General features: G+C 44.7%; 1 protein-coding gene and 1 non-coding gene across 11 annotated transcripts in view; both read right to left on the reverse strand.

The window, feature by feature from the left end:
* The window catches only part of sptan1 (spectrin alpha, non-erythrocytic 1), a 52,732-nt gene that overhangs the window by 13,277 nt on the left and 18,062 nt on the right, over positions 1-21,393 (reverse strand). For 4 of the 10 annotated variants that reach the window (XM_024381666.2, XM_024381672.2, XM_024381670.2 and 1 more), the window contains exons 7-33: positions 21,098-21,233; positions 20,847-20,948; positions 20,601-20,738; positions 20,391-20,501; positions 20,237-20,314; positions 19,818-19,973; positions 19,329-19,533; positions 18,843-19,024; positions 17,804-18,170; positions 12,920-13,137; positions 12,673-12,765; positions 12,271-12,405; positions 11,895-12,043; positions 11,396-11,452; positions 10,468-10,666; positions 10,142-10,246; positions 8,521-8,553; positions 8,373-8,408; positions 7,214-7,261; positions 6,209-6,300; positions 5,950-6,094; positions 5,560-5,841; positions 5,211-5,408; positions 4,597-4,847; positions 4,319-4,481; positions 3,742-3,756; positions 687-818 (exon numbers count right to left, since the gene is read on the reverse strand). In XM_024381666.2, coding sequence (XP_024237434.1) covers positions 687-818; positions 3,742-3,756; positions 4,319-4,481; positions 4,597-4,847; positions 5,211-5,408; positions 5,560-5,841; positions 5,950-6,094; positions 6,209-6,300; positions 7,214-7,261; positions 8,373-8,408; positions 8,521-8,553; positions 10,142-10,246; positions 10,468-10,666; positions 11,396-11,452; positions 11,895-12,043; positions 12,271-12,405; positions 12,673-12,765; positions 12,920-13,137; positions 17,804-18,170; positions 18,843-19,024; positions 19,329-19,533; positions 19,818-19,973; positions 20,237-20,314; positions 20,391-20,501; positions 20,601-20,738; positions 20,847-20,948; positions 21,098-21,233 — 3,826 coding nt within the window. The remainder of the gene's footprint in view (positions 1-686; positions 819-3,741; positions 3,757-4,318; positions 4,482-4,596; positions 4,848-5,210; positions 5,409-5,559; positions 5,842-5,949; positions 6,095-6,208; positions 6,301-7,213; positions 7,262-8,372; positions 8,409-8,520; positions 8,554-10,141; positions 10,247-10,467; positions 10,667-11,395; positions 11,453-11,894; positions 12,044-12,270; positions 12,406-12,672; positions 12,766-12,919; positions 13,138-17,803; positions 18,171-18,842; positions 19,025-19,328; positions 19,534-19,817; positions 19,974-20,236; positions 20,315-20,390; positions 20,502-20,600; positions 20,739-20,846; positions 20,949-21,097; positions 21,234-21,393) is intronic. The other 6 variants (XM_042302617.1, XM_024381669.2, XM_024381671.2 and 3 more) reach the window with 4 other exon arrangements.
* On the reverse strand, positions 18,275-18,410 carry LOC112220444. The gene has a single exon (XR_002948878.1). It is a non-coding gene; the product is annotated as a small nucleolar RNA SNORA84 (small nucleolar RNA).

Genomic DNA, 21,393 nt, shown 5'->3' on the forward strand with positions numbered 1-21,393 from the left:
TTTTTGCACCAAAGTACGTTCATCTCTAGGAGACACAACACGTCTCCTTCCTGAGCGGTATGACGGCTGTGTGGTCCCATGCGGTTTATACTTGCGTATTATTGTTTGTACAGATGAAAGTGGTACCTTCAGGCATTTGGAAATTGCTCCCAAGGATGAACCAGACTTGTGGAGGTCTACAATTTTTCTTCTGAGGTCTTGACTGATTTATTTTTATTTTCCCATGATGTCAAGCAAAGAGGCACTGATTTTGAAAGTAGGCCTTGAACTACATCCACAGGTACACCTCCAATTGACTCAAATTATGTAAATTAGCCTATCAGAAGCTTCTAAAGCCATGACATCATTTTCTGGAATATTCCAAGCTGTTTAAAGGCACAGTCAACTTAGTCTATGTAAACTTCTGACCCACTGGAATTGTGATACAGTGAATTATTAGTGAAGTAATCAGTCTGTAAACAATTGTTGGAAAAAATGACTTGTTTCATGCACAAAGTAAATGTTCTAACAGACTTTCCAAAACTATTGTTTGTTAACAAGAAATGGAGTGGTTGAAAAATGAATTTTCCAACCTAAGTGTATGTAAACTTCCGACTTCAACTGTATGTAAATATTTTTTGTTATATACTTACAAGTATGAAGTGTATGTACAATAACAAGTATGATTAAAGACAGAGTGTGTGTACCTGAACCGCATCCTCACTGCCGGAGCAGGCCCCTCTATGGATGAGGGCGTTGCCAGTGTCGATAACCCCACGGATGCGGTCTGCGTTGGCATGCAACTCCGCCTCGAAGGCCTGGTGCTTCTGGTGCTTACTCTGAGCTCAGGCAGGGGAAGGGGTGAGAGAGCGGGAGTGAGAACTATGGGAGGGAGTGGGTTGGTGGTGGATGGGTGACATCTCCCTTAGATTGTGTGAAAACACAATCCGGTAGGCTACTTAGAAATAATGTGTTGGTAAGGGTTGATGTACAATTTGAAAATAAGGAGGCTGAGTACATGTATATATATTAGAATGGAACTTTTATAAGTGGCAGTCATTTTTCATGCATGTTTGGAGAGTAAATGTCTCCTAACTTGGGGCTATTGTTGATGGATATATACACACATATATACACTAAGTCTACATCCAGGAGATAACTGTAGGACAAAATCCACACAAAAGGTGAGGTCATAATTTTTTTTTTAAAGATGAGGTCACAAATGTGAAATTCAGACACCACCAAATGAGGACAGACAATGTGTCGGACTGACTTCTACAAGACAAGAAACACCAAGGTGACAAACACAAAATGGAGTTGGAACAGACCCACAACGGGGCCACGACAAATTTGACTTTTCAAGAGTACCTAGAAGAGGTCAGGGTCTTTTCAAAACTCGTTCCACAATGTTTTTACACACCGAGAGAGAGCAAAAAATAAAAACCTTATGCGAGGTGTCTAAGCTAGGGCGGTGGCGATCACGAAATTGTCAGCCGGTGATTGTCAAGCAAATAACTGGTCGGTCTCACGGTAATTGACCGTTAATTAACAAACACATTTAGCATCTCCTGGCTTCCACACATAGCCTACAAGCCATTTTTTTTAAGTCTAAAAAAAACATGTAATATAGCCTATACCTTCACAATAAATCCTTTATTTATTTTAGACAGGTCTAAAGAAGCATGATATGAAGAAAATGTGGTCTGTCAGAATAAAAGAATAGCATACTCAGAGTTGTCCTTATGTTAGAACCTGATGTGTCTATGCCAAATGGCTGCGGGCTATACTAGTTCATTTAGCAGACAAGACTCATAATTGCATGGCATTATTTTATATTATTTTATAGTATGAAGAATACAATTGAACAAAGCTGAATAAAATATAAATATTTTCTCAACGATTTGACGGGGTGCGCATATATGCGGCTATTGTGTGTTGAGGTTAACAAAGAAATAGGTATTCCTATATGCTTAATTTAGAGTTATTAATGTAACTTGAGTTGTTCTACAAACATTGGGCTATATGTTTTGATTTTTAATACATTGTAAGGCTGCAGGATGAGACTCTAATGATGATTTGAAAAAAGTTGCTTCAAAAGGCATGAGCCCTGCAATGCGCACCTCGTAGTAGGCTATAAGCGTGAATGTTTCACTTTATCAAAAGTGACCGCAAATGCAATTATGCATGTATTGCTTTTATTATAATGGTGCATTTTAATGGTGAAAATTATCTTCCCCAAACTTGAAACCCCCGCACTGCTTATGTATGCCAGTTAGGCTCTACACCGCTTGTAAAGCGGATTAATGTGCTTAATTTTAAGAAGTTATTTGGCCACTTTAGTTGTGATACAAAACATATAGGCCTATGGGCTAGGCTACATGAGGTGTGCGACTATAATTAGAAGAAGTTGGAAAAAAAGGCATTGTTTCTTACGCTGGGCATCAATCACCAGTGATAATATATAATTAACAAGTGATTGTCTTATTGGTGACAATATTAGCCTTTTCTTGATTTAATCTTGTCTTTTGATATGGTAAGTAATATGAGACATTGGACCATTATCAAGCACCTGTATGGAAACAGGGCAGTGGAAAAAAGACATGTCATCTATGCACTTAAATAGCAAATGGAGGACACTTTTCCCTGTGGTTTATTTTCATGCCAGCCAGGTAGGCTATACTCCTGTTGTAAATATAAGCAATGTGCTTAATATTAGGAAAGTTGAGAAATAAATATGGAAGCCCTAGCCTATAGAAAGCTGATGGGATCCTCCTTTTTTATAGTAGAGGCCATCACCATTTTCTCACGCAATTGCATAGCCTATAGAAATGTTACACAACATGAGCTCAAAGTCTGATTATATTTTCTATAACATTTGCATTGATGTCAGAGTGATTAGAGGGACAATAGAGTGCTGAGTACCAGGCAGTTAGCAAGTTTGGTAGGCTACTAATGACCAGCAGAATCAGAGCTTGGAGAAGCCTAATTACTGTGACTAAATGGTCATGTGGAATTTGACCGTTGGTGTGGCGGTAATACAGTCACCGCAACAGTCCTAGTCTGAGCTATCCTTGATGTTTGATAGATCTTTGACAATACTTATTTTACGGCTAAAGTATGGTTTTTGTTCACAACCATGGCTGCTGCTAGCATACATGTCTCTACATTAGCTACAATAAGGCAAGGCACAACAATTCTAAGCTGGAGGTATCCTCTCTCTCCCTCTCAGGTCAATGTATTTGATACACTACAGATTTGCTAAATTCAATTTTACATTGCAGTTCTGATAGATGGAAGCTGTTTTTTTTATTTTATACACTAAACGTTTTATAAAATTATATGTCAAGTTTCTGTTATATTAAGATCAGAACATGTTTAGACATTTCTCAAGATTTATAGGAATATTTAAACAAAAGCAACAATATGTGGAGCGTGTTTGAAGATGACCATACCTCAAACAAGCAAAAAAAGAAAACCACAATATGGAAGCCACGACCAGCAACTACACAAAGTGACATTTGCTAAAATGATAACAGAACTACAGTCATGTACAAACATGTGCGTTGATGGCAGAAGATGGGGGGAGGGGATGAACACATGAATGAAACCCATACAAAAAAGAAGCAGGCACTCGCGAGTGCGGAGGAACACAGAAAATAGACAGACGGGATGGCGTTCTACATCAAACAAGGCAACAGACGTGGACATATAACAGGAAACCTACTTTGGATGTTAGCTTAGCTGACACACTATTCAACTTACCAGCAGCTTCGACAGCTATAAACAAGACAATAAAACAGAGGAGAGATTCAGTCCCATACAGACACAACACATGGGGTTGGTTCAGTAGTCACAGGAGTAGAAGTAGTAGTCATTGTTAACAAGGAGTGACAAGACATTAAATTGCAGCATTAAAACCACTGGCAAGTTAGATGTCATTCAACGTATATTAACAAACCCTCACAAAACTAACCATCTATTGAAACAAAAATACAATGAATTAAGTCCTTATTTGATCGTGATCTATTGAACAGGTCAAAGTGTTTCATCCGACAAGAAAGTCTTGACAGGCTAGGTAAAAATTAACCCTAACCACTGCCAGAGGGTCAGATATGTGTTATTCTACTAATGGGTATGGGGCAGTAGGGTAAACTGACCCTAAATATGTGGATAGGGACAGCCCATTGAGATGGTTAGAGGGCGTACTTCCCATGGTTAAAGTCTTCCATGGAGCTGCCCATGCTTATCATTGCCTTTTGTGGCAAGTGTGCCCTCTATGGGGCAGCGTGCTCAAACCTCTAAGGGAGGAGCCCTGAGATGCTGCTAGCCAATCCTGTACCTGGATGTTGGTGGGGTCCTTATAGGACTCGTCTGTAGCTGTCTGCAGCTTCTCGCTGATCCAGGCCTCTATCTCGTCCACGTCGCGGCTGAACTGCTGCAGCGTCTGGGACTCGCCCAGCTTGGAGCGCTTCTCAATCATCTGAGCCTTCAGACGGCGCCACCTACAGGCCGGGAGGACAAACACTTAAGACTGGAGCAACAACGAACAGGCAGACTGTGGGCATCTTTGTGTGTAACTAAGTCATACACACGGTCATCAAAAAGAGAAAGACTGACCTGTCCAGGACTTCATTGCGACGGTTGAATATCTCTGGTTTGGCATAATGATCAGCGCCAACCAGCTGGTCTGCAAAGGACTGCAGAGCAGCGATTTTCTCCTCCTGCACGTTGATGGCCTTGTCAAAGTCCTCGTGTTTCTTGATGAGAGCCTCCACGCTGTCCAGGGAGTCACCCTTGTCGTCGCTGGCCAGGAAGGCCTCGCGAGCCGCCATCCAGTTCTCAGCCTGTTCACAGTCACGGTTGAACAGCTGAGGGAGGAGAGCAGAGAGAGAGGGGAAAAGAGAGAGGTTATTCACTGGCAGTGGATGTTGTATAGAGGCTAGTAATTGTTAAAAAAAAAAAAAAAGGTACACTTTTTTTCTGTGGGTTGGTAGACACACAATAGATTAGGCCTTGTTCAAAAGGTGTCAGATCTGGTGCAACGGAACATACTACACTTATGGGGACACAGAAACATGTCCTTGAGTCCAAATAGCCAATAGTCACTGAGACAAGACGTTTGGTTTTGGAAGGATTCGTCTGGTACTCTTAAATGTGCCAGAAGCAAAGATCAGCAAGAGGAGGTTTCTAAGAGGGGGTTTCTAAGTGTGTGTGTGTGCCTGCGTTTATACCTGGAGCTCCAGGCACTGGTCGAGCATCATTCGTCTCTGCACCCAGGCCTTCTCCAGGTCTGCCCTCTCGTAGTCCAAGGCCTCCAGCTTCTGCTGGATCTCAGGACTGGCATAGTGGCCGCGCGCCAACAGCTGCTGGCCAAACTGCTCAAAGGCCTGGAAGGTGCCCGCACGGGCGTCGATCTCAGTACGGTGCTCCTAGAGAGAAGAAGGGGAGAGTAAGAAGGTGTATTTGATGGACGAGAACTTTGTATGTTGATATGTGGGATCAAACTTATCTGGTGTCCATAAGGAGACAGTGGATGGACGGTACCAGTGCAGTGTGTGTGTGTGTGTGTAGAGGCAGTACCTGGTGTCTCTCTAGCAGGGCCTCAGCCCCGGTCACGTCCTTGGCCAGCTCTTCTGAGGACACCAGGCCTCGGATGCCGTTGATCCAGGACATGAGGTCCCTGAAGTCGGAGAGGAAGCGCTGCAGGTCGTGGGAGTTGCCTAGCTTATCCTTTCGCTGGTCGGCGCGCCCTACCAGGCTGCTCCAGGCCGTATTGAGCTCTGTGCACTTCTCCTGGATGTCGTCCACCGCCTCCGGGTGGGACTGGATCAGACGCTCCGCTGTCTCCCCCAGGGAGTTCACCTGGAACCGGAAGGAAAAGGGTCAGTATCGTCTCTAAACAGCAGAGCAACGAAAGTGTGCGACTGTGTGTGTGTGTGTGTTTGAGAGACCGACTGTGTTCACTCTCACCTTATCTCCCAGGGCAGCCAGGTCTCTCTCAAAGCCCTCGTGTTTGCGCTGAAGGGCCTGAACGCTGGCCAGGTCGTGGCCATAGTTGTCTGTGTTCAGCGCTTGGTTCTTCTCCTCGATCCACTCCTTGGTCTCATCCGCATCCCTGAGGACAACAAAAAGCAGCCATTTCAATTGACTCAACACCAGCCATTTTGTTTCATGTGCGTTGTAATATTCAAATCCACCCACTGTTTCTTGCTCAACTGTGTGTGTGTACCTGTGGAACCTCTGCACTTCATGGGCACTGCCCAGCATGTTGCTCCTCTCCTCGGCCAGCTGCTGCAGGGATCTCCAGCGGTTGTTCAGCTCCTACAAAGACACCCCCAGAAATGTATCACCCAATCACAGAGCTAGATGGAACATCGCCAGGAGTCAATCACTCCCTTGAGGCCTCTACCCAGGTTTCTGGAACCCAGTGCTCCAATTTAGCTGATTCAAATTGAGGGAATGTTTTAATGTATTGATAAGTTACTTATTTTCAGGATTCTATGGTTGTATATCCTCCAGGTTAGGATAAATTCCATTTGAACTCAAATTAAAAATATATATATTTCATTTATTAATTGAATATGAACTCGTTTGCATTGACAGTTACAATGGAGCCCAATCCGGGTAATCTAGACATAAACTGATATCAGTGGTGAATATCAATCGTGAATCACTGAAAGTGCTCTGTGTGTTTGACAGAGAGACTGACGTAAAAGGAGGGTGTTGAACACAGATGAGGAGTTGGTGATGAGGAAGAAGGTAAGTCAGACAGGGAGAGGGATGCATGGTGATGAGAACACACAAATTGGAGAAACAAATGACAACAAAATGCTAGGGTTACAAAGATGGTGTTGAGGCATATTTCAATGCCTTTTTGTAACAGCCATCCTTCCTTCTGAAAACAAATAACAATGGTTAAAGAAGAGGGGGGTGAGACAAATGAAAACCGTAACGAGGGACAAGGCCATTCAATGACATCGGTCACATGATTAGAACAAAAAACGATGTAAGGAGTGTGGACACGGAGACCAGACCAGGACGATGTACAAGACAATGGAACTACAGGACGACAACGAACGCACGGCAAGACCACAATGAGACTGTTGATGGAAGGGCTTAGTCTCCCGAATAAACACGATGCAGGTTTGAGACGAGCCAGGAGGACATAATGCAAGGGAGGAGAAGGGGGTGCGATCAGGGGCGGGACAGATGGAGTGGTCTTTAAAAATCTTACCTTGATAGTATTAAAGTTAGCCGTCGTTTGAACAGCCAAGCGTACATTCTACAATCAAAGATGAAAAAACCAGATCAGGAGGGCAGAGAGGAAAAGGGGGGAGGAGGGATGGAGGATGGAGGATTTGGAAAATAACAGAAAACACCACACCAGTCACCATGTTAGCGCAGCAGGGAGGTAAAAGCTGCCCATGTCTTTACACGGTTGCCCAAGAGACAACTGACACCATCACCATGGCAATAGAAGACCAGCAGAACCTGAAGTGGACACTGAACCCCAACGTGAACTGCTACACATACAGTGCACTAGGTAATATGGACATTTATGTGCAGGGTGTGTCCATAGAGAGACATATAATACTGTGTTCTAATTCTATTTATATGGGTGAGTCAACATGTGTCTGCTTTGGTCTTTTCAGGCTGCTTTACATTTAAAAATGACCTAATTTTGAGGAATAATGTTTACCCTAATGAGTAAACAGCTAGTAAGTAAACAGAGTAGCTACAAAAGTGGAATACAGCTACTCTGTCTTTAATAAACTGGGTGGTTCGAGCCCTGAATGCTGATTGGCTGACAGCCGTGGTATATCAAGACTGTAAACCATGTGTATGACAAAACATGTAATTAGAGCAGTAAAAATACATTGGTAACCAGTTTATAATATATGGCCAATATACAACAGCTAAGGGCTGTATCCAGGCAGGGGCCGTGTTGCGTCTTATGTAAGAACAGCCATACCTAAAAACAGCCATATACCACACCCCCTCCTCAGGCCTTATTGTTTAAGTAAACTTGTAGATAGAATGGCGAGTACCACTGCCAGGTCTTCAATTCGTTTGTCTCTTGTTTGTGTTAACAAATACATCTTACATTAACTGATGTAAGCTGCTATGAACAAGGCTGAGTTAGTGGGCATGATTTAGGTTCATTCTAATAGTTTTGACTCCCACTGTGTCAAAACCCACAATACAGTTCAATCATCCTCAGGTTCATATGACAAGTCCAGATTGACAGGCTGCTGCATGCTGTCCAATCTTAGCAGTTGATATCTGTTATGGACTAAAACAACATTAAAATAAGGTCGGGACACAAAATGTTTTGTTTGGAAGCACATGAAATCATGTTGATTGGTCTTTTTGTCAGAAGACGAGCGTCTTACCTTCCATGGAGAGGCATTCTTGTTATCAGCCTCATCCTGTTGGAACAAAGAGCGGAATTTGTGTTGACGTTGATGGCACATCTATACATTTTGATTGCATTAACTTTCCTTACCAGTATAATGTATTGCAGCTGTGAAATTGTCTTACCTGGCCAGGAGCAGATCCCAGCATCACTTGTTCCTAGAGAGGAGAGAAAGAGAGAGAAGATGAGAGAAATATTGCCATAACTTCAGCTTACACATTTGAGTTTAACCTTTTTGGGATAGGAGGCAGCATTTTCACTTTTGGATGAATAGTGTGCCCAGAGTGAACTGCTCAGTCCCAGATGCTAATATATTCATAGTATTAGTAGTATTGGATAGAAAACACTCTGAAGTTTCTAAAACTGTTTGAATGATGTCTGTGAGTATAACAGAACTCATATGACAGGCGAAAACCTGAGAAAAATCCAACCAGGAAGTGGGACATTGAAGTTTGTAGTTTTTCAAAGCTTGACCTACCGAATACACGTTGAGATATGGATGAGGTTGCACTTCCTAGGGCTTCCACTAGATGTCAACAGTCTTTAGAAACTGGTTTGAGGATTCTACTATAAAGGAGGGGCTCATAAGACTTCAGTGGTCTGGCAGAGAGAATCGGTCTCATGACGCGCGCTCCCGACAGAGTTACCTCTCGTTCTAGTGCTTTTCTGAAGACAAAGGAATTCTCCGGTTGGAACATTATTGATGTTTTATGTTAAAAACATCCTAAAGATTGATTCCATACATCGTTTGACATGTTTCTAAAGGACTGTATTGGAACTTTTAGAGTTTTTGCCTGGATGAAGTGCCTGAGCCTCATGTAGATGGATTACTGGGCTGAACACACTAATAACAAGTGGCTATTTGGACATAAATGACAGACTTTATGGAACAAATCAGTCATTTATTGTCGACCTGTGATTCCTGGGAGTGCCTTCTGATGAAGATCATCAAAGGTAAGTGAATATTTATGGTGTTGTTTCTAACTTTGTTGATTCCAAAATGGCGGATATTCCTCTGGTTCTTTTGGGTTCTGAGTGCTGTTCTTAGATTATGCTTTTTCTGTAAATTTAAAAAAAAATCTGACACAGCGATTGCATTAAGGAGAAGTCTCTTTAATTCTGTGAATAACACTTGTATCTTTTATCAATGTTTATTATGAGTATTTCTGCAAAATCACTGTATGTTTTGGAATTAAAAACATTACTGCAAGTAATGCGCCAATGTAAACTGAGATTTTGGATATAAATATGCACATTATCAAACAAAACATACATGTATTGTGTAACATGATGTCCTATGAGTGTCATCTGATGAAGAACATCAAAGGTTAGTGATTAATTTTATCTATATTTCTGCTTTTTGTGACTCCTGTATTTGGCTGTGTTTTTTCGACTTGGCTATGACCGAACATAATCGTATGTGGTGCTTTCGCTGTAAAGCATTTTTGAAATCGGACCTGATGGGTAGATTAATATGATGTTTATCTTTCATTTGCTGTATTGGACTTGTTAATGTGTGAAAGTTACATATTTCAAAAAAATATTTTTGAATTTCACGCGCTGCCTTTTCAGCGGAATGTTGTCGAGGGGTTCCGCGCTAGAAATGTTAATACATTTGATTTGTTTCAAATAATGTACCAAATTACTTTTTACAAATCCTCATAACGTTCACTCCATATGCTTTTATCATTGACCTAATATGAAAAGTATTTAATATCTCTGCAGTGGTTGGCTACACCATCCTACCTGAGCTTGGACCATGGTTGCCTCCTCGGCCATCAGGCCCTCAGACTCCAGCTCAGACGCCACCTTGTTGATGTCCCTCAGACGAGACTCATTGGCCTTCAGGTCCTGGTAGTCAAACAGACAGAAGACAAGAAAGTCAACACAAAACTCATACCAGTATTCACCAATGTACTGGGTAAGATGGGACAGCATAGATTAGAAGAACTGAGTAAGTATAATGCACACATTGCTCCTGTGCTTGAACATGATTTTTAAACGCTTCTTAGTCCAGTAAGTAATCTAGTATCCTTCTCCTACTACTGGTGGCCATGTTGTGTGCGGCATACCTTCTGGAAGTCGTCAAACTTCTTCTGCAGCACCTCCACCTGCTCCAGGTCGGAGCCCACCTCCTCATTGGTGAGGGCTCCCTCCTTCTCGTTAATCCACTGCTGTAGTTCGTTGGCCTCGCGGAACAGCATGAACTTCTTACAGCTCTTCTCCAGCATGTCCTTGCGCTTCTCGCCTAGCTCCTGGAGAGTTCCGTACCTAAAAATACAGGATAAAGGCTTTCAGAATTCCATAAGTGAGGGGGACACTGGGTAGTGGAAATAACGCTGAAGTGTCAATACATTATGATCTACAGGGAGAACTGAGCGCACTAGGGTTGTTGCCAAAATTATATTTCAATTTGGATTAATAATTTAGCAAATCTTTAAATACCGGTAGACCTCCAGGGTCAGCCCTAAAGTGCACACCTCTCCACTGTGATAGCTGATGTGTGGTGAGCTTTCTGGCGCAGCACAAAATGGCTGCCATGGCATCCCTCAGGTGGTTGCTACACATTGGTGGTGAATGAGGTGATTCCCCCTTACTATGCTCACAATTTCATAAGATGCCATCGGAATGACATAATCAGCCAGGTTTGTAACATGGCTGTCTATGATGCAGAGTGAAAAACACGTCTATACGCTCTCATGGAAAAACAGAATGCAAGTGAGCTCATGACACCCACAGGCAAGCTGGGAGAAAAAAGGAGTGAGAAAGACAGATGAAGCTTCTATCCATCTGTTGAATAGAAGATGAGTGATGGATATGAGAGAGAGAGAGAGAGCGTGCACACTGGAATCACAGTCACAAGGACCACGACATCGACATGGGTATTGATTGACATGGGTATTGATTTAGGGAGTGGCAGGAATGGCAAATGGCTTTGCCCGTGGCGATGCGTGGTGGCTTCGCAAACACGACACCTACGGGGACACTGGTCCTACTCACAGTTCCTCCACCTGCTTCATGCGTACAGACACACTGCACGCCTCCTTGGCCAACGGCCTGCTCAGTCCAGAAATGACATGCGCAGGCAGGCAGGCGTTAGTGGTTAGAGAGAAACAGAGATAGATGGAGAAAAAGGCAAAAGGCCGTTAGTGATAGAGAGAAAAAAGTGTGACTCTGGGCTGTTTCACTAAGGAATAGAAAGGGAAACAAAAATAATTTGAAGAGAGAGACAGAAAAGGGAGAGCGAGACAGAAAAGGGAGAACAAGACTGGGGCATCAAAGAGGTAAATGTTATTGGGTTGAGCTCACATGGACATTTCTTCAAGTCAGGAAACGTTAGAACACAGAATACACAGTTAATTAACCCATTAGGGACAACATGTCCTAAGTTAAAGGGGTAAATAACTATACAGAGATGCAGGAGTGTACTGAAGAGAAGTACTGGGGATAGGGTATTTTGGGACTGGCTTAGGTGGAGGGAATAGAAGTAGTCCCTTACTGGTTCTCAATCTGATCCTGGCGCAGGCCGATGCTGCCCTGCTCATCCAGCAAGTTCTCTCTGGAAGAGGACTGGGTGGGATCCAACTTCTTGACGTAGGCTGCCGGAACAAAACCCTGACGGTCATTCACCTCCACCTTCCACCAGTCCTACAGCAGGGGAGAGAGGGGAGGTCAGGAGAAAGGACCACAGGAGAAGACATGCTCTTTTTATCCCCCATAAAATATTAAGATATATGTCCCATACTCTCTTGCCTATATCCTTCCAATTCTTTCCGTTCTACATCAAGTGCCTAGTCATGGGTATGACCTAGTAGTTGTTTCCGGTACAAGGCTTTTGTTCATCTCGCTAAAATGCTGTGTGTGTGTGTGTGTACCTTGTTAGTGCTGTTGAGCAGGGTGAGGATGTCTCCCTTCTTCATGGTGACCTCGCGGGGGCTCTTCTCCTGGTAGTCATAGAGGGCCAGCACCAGCTCTTTACCCGTCTCATCATCGGTGGGAGCCACTTGTTGCTGCAGGTGAGATTAAAAATAAGGATTATAGGTGTAATCTAGAAGATGGCAACATAAAAATATCGGGTTGTGTATATGATAGACCGGGAGTAGAAAATAAATGATTGATTTGTTGGATCTCTGGTTCTCAGATGTTTGCATGGATGAGAAACACAGTTTTATTATCCAAAGAATGTGAACTAGCTAGTTAAGGCATTCATAAGCTGACAAATGGTTCATATCCATTTTACAATAATGCTAAAGATACAATGTGGGTTCCAGACTTACCCTACAGGTTTGGGCCTGCTCCTTCAGAGCCTGGATGCTGCTTCCATAGGCACTCAGATCAGACATCAGGGCTTCGTGCTTCTTCAGCAGGGCCTGGGGAAGAACAGAGAGGGGTGAGTGTCATCTCCACTTTCCATCCTCCAACCTTCTACATCCAAACCTATCCTCAAACAAAGTATTCATTCATTAATTCACCTCCATAATTTACCCACCTAGATAGTTAAATGTCCCTCTCTGCCTCTCTTACCTCAGCAGAGTCCTCGTCCTTGCCGTAGTCGGGGCTGCCCACAATGGGCTCCTTCTCCCTCATCCAGGACTCTGCCTCGTTGGCGTCGGCAAAGTACTGCTGGGCCTGCAGCGAATCCTCCAGGTCCTGCCTACGCTGCCCAGCCTTGCCCTTCAGGGTGTCCCAGCGGCCGTTCAGCTCCTCCAGCTTCACCTTCACCTCCTCTCCGGCAAAGTGACCTAGTGGGGACCACGGGGAGAGGTGGATAGTTTATTTATTAGAGGGAAAATCATTGAAAAAATATATTTTACAATAACGACCTGGAGAGCGGGGTTGGGACAATTCCATTTCAGTTCAGTCAATTCAGGGAGTTCATTTAAATTAAAATCAAAACAAATTGTATTGGTCATAAACACATATTTAGCAGATGTTATCGTGGGTGTAGCGAAATGCTTGTGTGCCTAGATCCAACAGTGCAGTAGTATATAACAATTCACAACAATACACACAAATCTAAAAGTTAAAGAATGGAATTAAGAAAAATATAAATATTAGGACGAGCAATGTCGGAGTGGCAATGACTATAATAAAGTAGATAGAATACAGTATATAAACTCAACAAAAATAGAAACGCCCTCTCACTGTCAACTGTGTTTATTTTCAGCAAATTTAACATGTGTAAATATTTGTATGAACATAAGATTCAACAGACATAAACTGAACAAGTTCCACAGACATGTGACTAACAGAAATTGAATAATGTGTCCCTGAACAAAAGGGGGGGGGGGGTCAAAATCAAAAGTAACAGTCAGTATGGTGTGGCCACCAGCTGCATTAAGTACTGCAGTGCATCTCCTCCTCATGGACTGCACCAGATTTTCTGTGAAATGTTACCCCACTCTTCCACCAAGGCACCTGCAAGTTCCCGGACATTTTTGGGGGGGAATGGCCCTAGCCCCCACCCTCCGATCCAACAGGTCCCAGACGTGCGCAATGGGATTGAGATCCAGGCTCTTCGCTGGCCATGGCAGAATACTGACATTCCTGTCTTGAAGGAAATCACGCACAGAATGAGCAGTATGGCTGGTGGCATTGTCATGCTGGAGGGTCATGTCAAAATGAGCCTGCAGGAAGGGTACCACATGAGAGAGGAGGATGTCTTCCCTGTAATGCACAGCATTGAGAATGCCTGCAATGACAACAAGCTCAGTACAATGATGCTGTGACACACCGCCCCAGACCATGACGGACCCTCCACCTCCAAATTGATCCCGCTCAAGAGTAGAGGTCAACCTATTAATCGGAATGGTCAATTAATTAGGGCCGATTTCAAGTTCTCATAACAATCGGTATTTTTGGACACCGATTTGCCGATTTAAAAAAGACAAATAAAAATGTTTACACCTTTATTTAACTAGGCAAGTCAGTTAAGAACACATTCTTATTTTCAATGATGGCCTAGGAACGATGGGTTAACTGCCTTGTTCAGGGGCAGAATGACTGATTTTTACCTTGTCAGCTCGGAGATTCGTTTTTGCAACCTTCCGGTTACTAGTCCAACGCTCTAACCACCTGCCTTACATTGCACTCCACGAGGAGCCTGCGTGGCAGGCTGACTACCTGTTACGCGTGGGCAGCAAGAAGCCATGGTAAGTTGCTAGCTAGCATTAAACTTATCTTATAAAAAACAATCAATCTTAACATAATCACTAGTTAAACTAGTAATATCAACCATGTGTAGTTATCTAGCGTGTCCTGTCCTGCGTTGCATATAATCGATGCAGTGCCTGTTAATTTCTCATTGAATCACAGCCTACTTGATGATTTAACAAGCGCATTTGCGAAAAAAGCACTGTCGTTGCACCAAGGTTCCTAACCATAAACATTGCCTTTCTTTAAAACCAATACACAAGTATATATTTTTAAACCTGCATATTTAGTTAATATTGCCCGCTAACATTAATTTCTTATAACTAGGGAAATTGTGTCATTTCTCTTGCGTTCCGTGCAAGCAGTCAGGGTATATGCAGCAGTTTGGGCCGCCTGGCTCATTGCGAACTGTGTGAAGTCCATTTATTCCTAACAAAGGCCGTAATTAATTTGCCAGAATTGTACATAATTATGACATAACATTGAAGGTTGTACAATGCAACAGCAATATTTAGACTTAGAGATGCCATCCATTAGAAAAAATGCGGAACGGTTCCGTATTTCACAGAAATAATAAACGTTTTGTTTTCGAAATTATAGTTTCCGGATTCCAAAGAAATATCCGCCATGTTGGGTTTGTGCCCATAGGCGACGTTGTTGCCGGTGATGTCTGGTGAGGACCTGCCTTACAACAGGCCTACAAGCCCTCAGTCCAGCCTCAGCCTATTGCTGACAGTCTGAGCACTGATGGAGGGATTGTGTGTTCCTGGTGAAACTCGGGCAGTTGTTGTTGCCATCCTGTACCTGTCCCGCAGGTGTGATGTTCGGATGTACCGATCCTGTGCAGGTGTCGTCACACGTAGTCTGCCACTGCAAGGACGATCAGCTGTCCACCCTGTCTCCCTGTAGTGCTGTCTTAGGCGTCTCACAGTACGGACATTGCAATTTATTGCCCTGGCCACATCTGCAGTCCTCATGCCTTCTTGCAGCATGCCTAAGGCACGTTCACGCAGATGAGCAGGGACCCTGGGCAACTTTCTTTTGGTGTTTTTCAGAGTCATAAGAAAGGCCTCTTTAGTGTCCTAAGTTTTAGAACTGTGACCTTAATTGCCTACCGTCTGTAAGAATGACAGGATGCTCTCAACTGAGCATCTGTAACGGTTTGAGGATCTTAAGGGTCAAGCCGAATTTCTTCAGCCCCGAGGTTGAAGAGGCTCTGTTGCGCCTTCTTCACCATACTGTCTGTGTGGGTGGACCATTTCAGATTGTTATTGATGCGTATGCAGAGGAACTTGAAGCTTTCCATCTTCGCCAGTGCAGTCCCGTCAATGTGGATAGGGGCGTGCTCCCTCTGTTGTTTCCTGAAGTCCACAATCAGCTCCTTTGTTTTTTTTACATTGAGGGAGATGTTATTTTCCTGGCACCACTCTGCCAGGACACTCACCTCCTTCCTCTGGGCTGTCTTGTTATTGATGGTGTAGGAATATGTTGAAGATAAATACACAACGCAGAAGATGAGCGGATGAGAGGACTAAAAACTAGAGTATTAATGGTCATTAGGGAATTGTAAATTGGAGTTCAGTTCGACATCTGTTCAGAATCTGTGGAATGTCACTCCTGAACTCAGTGACGTGTGGTACCTGTGCCACGTTTTCATTGGTCTGTATATTGAGTCGGGGGCAGTCCTCTCTGAATAAACCTATTTTTCTCCCCATGATTTGCTTTGGAGTTTGTGTTATTGAAGAATAACATCAGTTGCTAACATTGGTAATCAGGTCTACTATTGTTGTGTTATCTGCAAACTTGATGAGGCGTGTGTGGCCACTCAGTCAAGGGTGTACAGGGAGTACAGGAGGGGGCTGATCACACACCCTTGTGGGGCCCCAGTGTTGAGGATCAACAAAGTGGAGGTATTGTTTTCTACCTTCACCACCTGGGGGGTTGCCCGTCAGGAAGTCCAGAACCCAGTTGCACCGGGCGAGGTTCAGACCCAAGGCCCCAAGCTTAATGATGAGCTTGGAGGGTACAATGGTGTTAAAGGCTGAGCTATAGTCAATGCATGGGTATTCCTCTTGTCCAGATGGGATAGGACAGTGTGCAATGCGAAGGCGATTGCATCGTCTATGGATCTATTGGGGCGGTATGCAAATTTAAGTGGGTCTAGTGTCAGGTAAGGTAGGAGGTGATTTGATCCTTAACTAGCCTCTCAAAGCACTTCATGATGACAGAAGTGAGTGCTACAGGGCGATAGTCATTGAGTTCAGTTACCTTTGCTTTCTTGGGCACAGGAACAATAGTAGATTTCTTGAAGCAAGTGGGGACAGCCGACAGATAGGGAAAGATTGAATATGTCCGTAAACACTCCAGCCTGCTGGTCTGCGCATGCTGAGGACACGGCTTGGGATGCCGTCTGGGCCGGCAGCCTTGCGAGGGTTAACACGCTTAAATGTCTCACTCACGTTAGCCACGGAGAACGATAGCCCACAGTCCTTGATAGCAGGCAGTGTTGGTGGCACTGTGTTATCCTCAAAGCGGGCGACAGTGTTTAGCTTGTCTGGGAGGAAGACATCATGCCCGGGACGTGGGCGGATTTTCATTTGTAATCCGTGACCGTCTGTAGACCCTGCCACATACATCTGGTGTCGGAGCTGTTGAATTGCGACTCCACTTTGTCTCTGTACTGACGTTTTGCCTGTTTGATTGCCTTACGGAGGAAATAACTACACTGTTTGTATTTGACCAGATTCCCAGTGGTTCGCACTTTCAGTTTTGCGCGAATGCTGCCGTGTGTTCACAGTTTCTGGTTTGAGTAGGTTTTAATAGTCACAGTCAGAACAACATCGCCTATACACTTCCTGAAGAACTCAGTCACCATGTCTGTGTATATATCGATGTTATTCTTGGAGGCTACCCGGAACATATCCCAGTACGCGTGATCAAAACAATCTTGAAGCATGGATTCCGATTGAACAGACCAGCATTGAATAGACCTTAGCACAGGTACTTCATGTTTGAGTTTCTGCCTATAGGAAAGGAGGAGCAAAATGGAGTCGTGATCTGATTTGCTGAAGGGAGGACGGGGGAGGGCCTTGTAGACATCCTGGAAGGGCGAATAGCAGTGATCAAGTGTTTTAGCAGCGCGAGTACTAGAGTCAATGTGTTGAATTTAAATGGAATTGACCCAACCTGCTAGATAGTCAACAGGTGAACAGTTGAAAAAGGTGGCAGTATGCATGTTAGTAAGAGCCGGCTTACCTTCCTCCACCATGGCCTCTCCCTTCTGGGTGACAGCCTTGATGCGGGGTTCGTGGCCGGCGATCTCCGCTTGCAGGGCCTGATGCTTCTTCAGCAAGTTCTGAACGCCAATCAAGTCTTTGCCCCGGTTGGTAGAGGCGGCGATGGGCTCCTTCTCCCGGATCCAGGTCTCCTCGTCCTCCACATCCCTGAAGAGCTGCTGCAGCCGCAGCGAGTCCGATAGCTTCTGCTTGCGGGCAGCCATGGGGTCGCGAAGGGCGTCATAGCGCGCCATCAGCGCCTCCTGCTTGCGCTTGATGTTGTCAGCGTCAAAGTGGCCCGCCTCCTGGAACTGACGCGCCTGGATGGTGATGCCGTCAATGCGGTCCTAGAGAGGGGAGAGAGAGTCAGTCAGTTAGCAAGACTTACCTTGTGCACTGACAGACAGTAGTCAACACAAATATTTGAATGCCTGAATATTGTAGACCATAATAATGTCTCTGCAACTGGGCTATGAAGGCTACTTGGAGTGGCAACTCCCATGCATAAAATCACAGAGTATATATTTGCCAGTCAATCAAAAACCTATAGATCAGCACAGTCCAGCTTTTTCTAGGAACTACCAGGCATGGACGGGATTCTTATAATTAGAGTAGAAACGCACTAGCTGCTCCCAGAGGTAAATGCAACAGTGTCTGTTAGTAGTTTACTTTTTGGTTCTGAAAACATCTAATGATGGCAGTCAGTCAGTCAGTCAGTTACCTAGCGGTGATTTAAGCAATAAGGCACGAGAGTGTGTGGTATATGGCCAATATACCACGGCTAAGGGCTGTTCTTATGCAAGCCGCATTGCGGAGTGCCTGGACACAGTCCTTAGCCGTAGTATATTGGCTATATACCACAAACCCAGAGGTGCCTTATTGCTATTATAAACTAATTATGAACGTTAAATTAAATGTTTTGTCATACACGTGGTATACGGTCTGATATACCACAGCTGTCAGCTAATCAGCATTCAGGGCTCGAACCACCCAGTTTATAAATGACAGTAAATCATTACCTGGTGTGCGGCCACATCAGCCTCCAGCAGGGCATGTTTCTTCTGCAGGTTCTGGACGCTGGTCAGGTCCTTGCCATAGTCGTCGGAGGCCAGGTGGCCCTCCACCTCGTAAAGCCACAGCTCAATGTCCTCCACATTCCTGTTGAACTGCTGCTGCTGGTTAGCCTCACGCAGCTTGATGCCTGGGGGGAGGGGAGAGGAGAGTGTGGTGAGGAGAGGTTTAAGGGTGGATGAAATTAAGTTGGATGTAGGTATTGAAGGAAGGGCAGTTCTAAATTTGTAGGTTTGGTTTCAGACCTTGGGGCTCTTAAATGAAACCTAGTGTAGTGACTAAAAACTAGCTTAAAACATAAATGAGCCTTTTTGCAGCGCTCCTCTACAGAGTAACTAGCGTTGCCGCCATTTTATATTTCCTCCACTCGAGGCAAACTCAAAATGGTGGGCGCCATAATAACATAATAACAGCCTCACTCCCACTCATCTCACCTTTGAGCTCGGTGGCCTCCAGCAGCTTCTTCCACTGGGAGCTGACCTCGTCCATGCGGACCGACACTTCATCGGCGGCGTAGTGCTTGCCGTCCAGGAGCTCCTGTCCAGACTTCTGCAGCGCGTCGATGCGGCTCTGGTTGGCTGACAGCTCCGCCTCGAAGGCCTGGTGCTTCTGGACCTTGCCCTGCAAGTTGGATGGATCCTGGGGAGAACAGAAAGAGTAGAGAGATGGTGAAAGGAAGGGGTTGTTATAAGTATTAGGCCATAGTACTGGGAATAAGGAACTGTGTGGTTCACAGTGGTATTGCAGCCTAATGGGATCCCACTGCAGTCTAGGAGAAAGTCACGTTGAGTATTGAAACCCCATTATAAAGTACTAAGTAGCTTACTAGCTAAAGTATACCACTTTAAAGTAGTTAACTAACTAGCTAAAGTACATCACTATAGAATAGCTAGCTAAAGTAGCTAACTGAGAAACATTGATACCTTGTAGGCTTCGTCAGTGGCCGTCTTCATCTTCTCATTGATCCAGCTCTTGAGCTCGTCCGAGTCGCGGGAGAACTGCTGCAAGTGGAAGGAGTCCTCCAGGGCAGCGCGGCGGGACTGGGCACGCTCATGCAGGGCGTTACGACGGCTCAGCAGCTGAAGGGTGGGTGAGATTTTATACAGAACACCCAGGATATGGTATAAGCAGATATAGGGCAGCAGGTAGCCTAGTGGTTCAGAGTGTTGAGAATTCCCAAGCCGACTAGGTGAAAAATCTGTTGATGTACACTTGAGCAAAGCACTTAACCCTAATTGCTCTGGATAAGAGAGTCTGTACTCTCTATTTTACATTTTAGTCATTTAGCAAAGTGCTACAAACACAGGACACATTCTGGTCCTGATCATCGTATTCTACTTACAGCATCTCTACGAGTGGCCACATCCTCCTTGGCGTAGTGGTTGTTCTGGATCAGTTTGGTGGCAAATTCATCCAGGGCCTGGAGAGAGGTTAGAGATTAGGCGTAACATTTGAGGAGGAAAAGCTGATCTTAGAGGTTACTGTCATGTACTCACAGTGATCTTCTCCTCCTGGGCGCTGAGGGACTTCTCAAAGTCCTCGTGTTTCTTCAGCAGGGCCTCCACGCTGTCCAGAGAGTCACCAAGATCCTCGTTCAGAAGGAACGCCTGCACGCACACAATAATTACTTCACACCCAAACATTTTTGGAGAATAATAATTTAAGTGTAATTAAGTGAGTATGTTATTGTGTGTGGATGGCGATACCTCTTGCTTGCTCATCCAGTTGTCGACCTGCTCCGTGTCCCTGTAGAAGAGCTGCAGGTCCATGCACTGCTCGTACTGCTGCCTGCGCACCTCCCACAGCTCCAACAGAGACTCCTTCTCCTCAGTCAGTACACCCAGCTACACACACACACACACACACACACGGATGGGGTTAAATTAATCTGTCCACAGGTCCATGTAAAAGCTTGAATTCCAAACCAAGGATAAAGAGACAGATAGCCCTACCTTCTCCTTGACCTCCTCTGAGGCATAGTGTCCAGTGTTGAGCAGAGCCTTGCCGGCCTCGTCCGTGGCTTTGAAGCTGTCCTCATGGGCGTCAATCTCACCCTAAGGACCACACACACACACACACACACAGTAAACGTCAGCAACATTGCAGGAAAAACTAGCATCACTGATTGAAGATCTGAGAAAATATATAGTACTTAACAACTGCAATTATATTAAAATTATTATTAGGATCAGTTTTCCTGTACCTTGTGTTCCTGGTGGCGGTCGAGGAGAGCCTCAGCTCCAGCCACGTCGTTGGCCAGCTCATCAGCGTTGATCAGGGCCTTCATCTCCGTCACCCAGCTGGTCAGGTCACGGAAGTCTGAAGTGTAGCGCTGCAGCCTGCAGGGGGCAAAACACATACAGACAGTCAGTCAGAAGATAGGGTTCTGCATACTTTCAACTAAACTGGGCTTAAATGGCTGATAAATGTTTTGTTTGACCATGCTATTGGGTAGTCGCTGTGTGTTCGCTGTTAGGGCGGCCAGGGTTTTACCGGTAC

This window comes from Oncorhynchus tshawytscha, linkage group LG20, assembly GCF_018296145.1.
Source record: "Oncorhynchus tshawytscha isolate Ot180627B linkage group LG20, Otsh_v2.0, whole genome shotgun sequence".
NCBI lineage: Eukaryota > Metazoa > Chordata > Actinopteri > Salmoniformes > Salmonidae > Oncorhynchus > Oncorhynchus tshawytscha.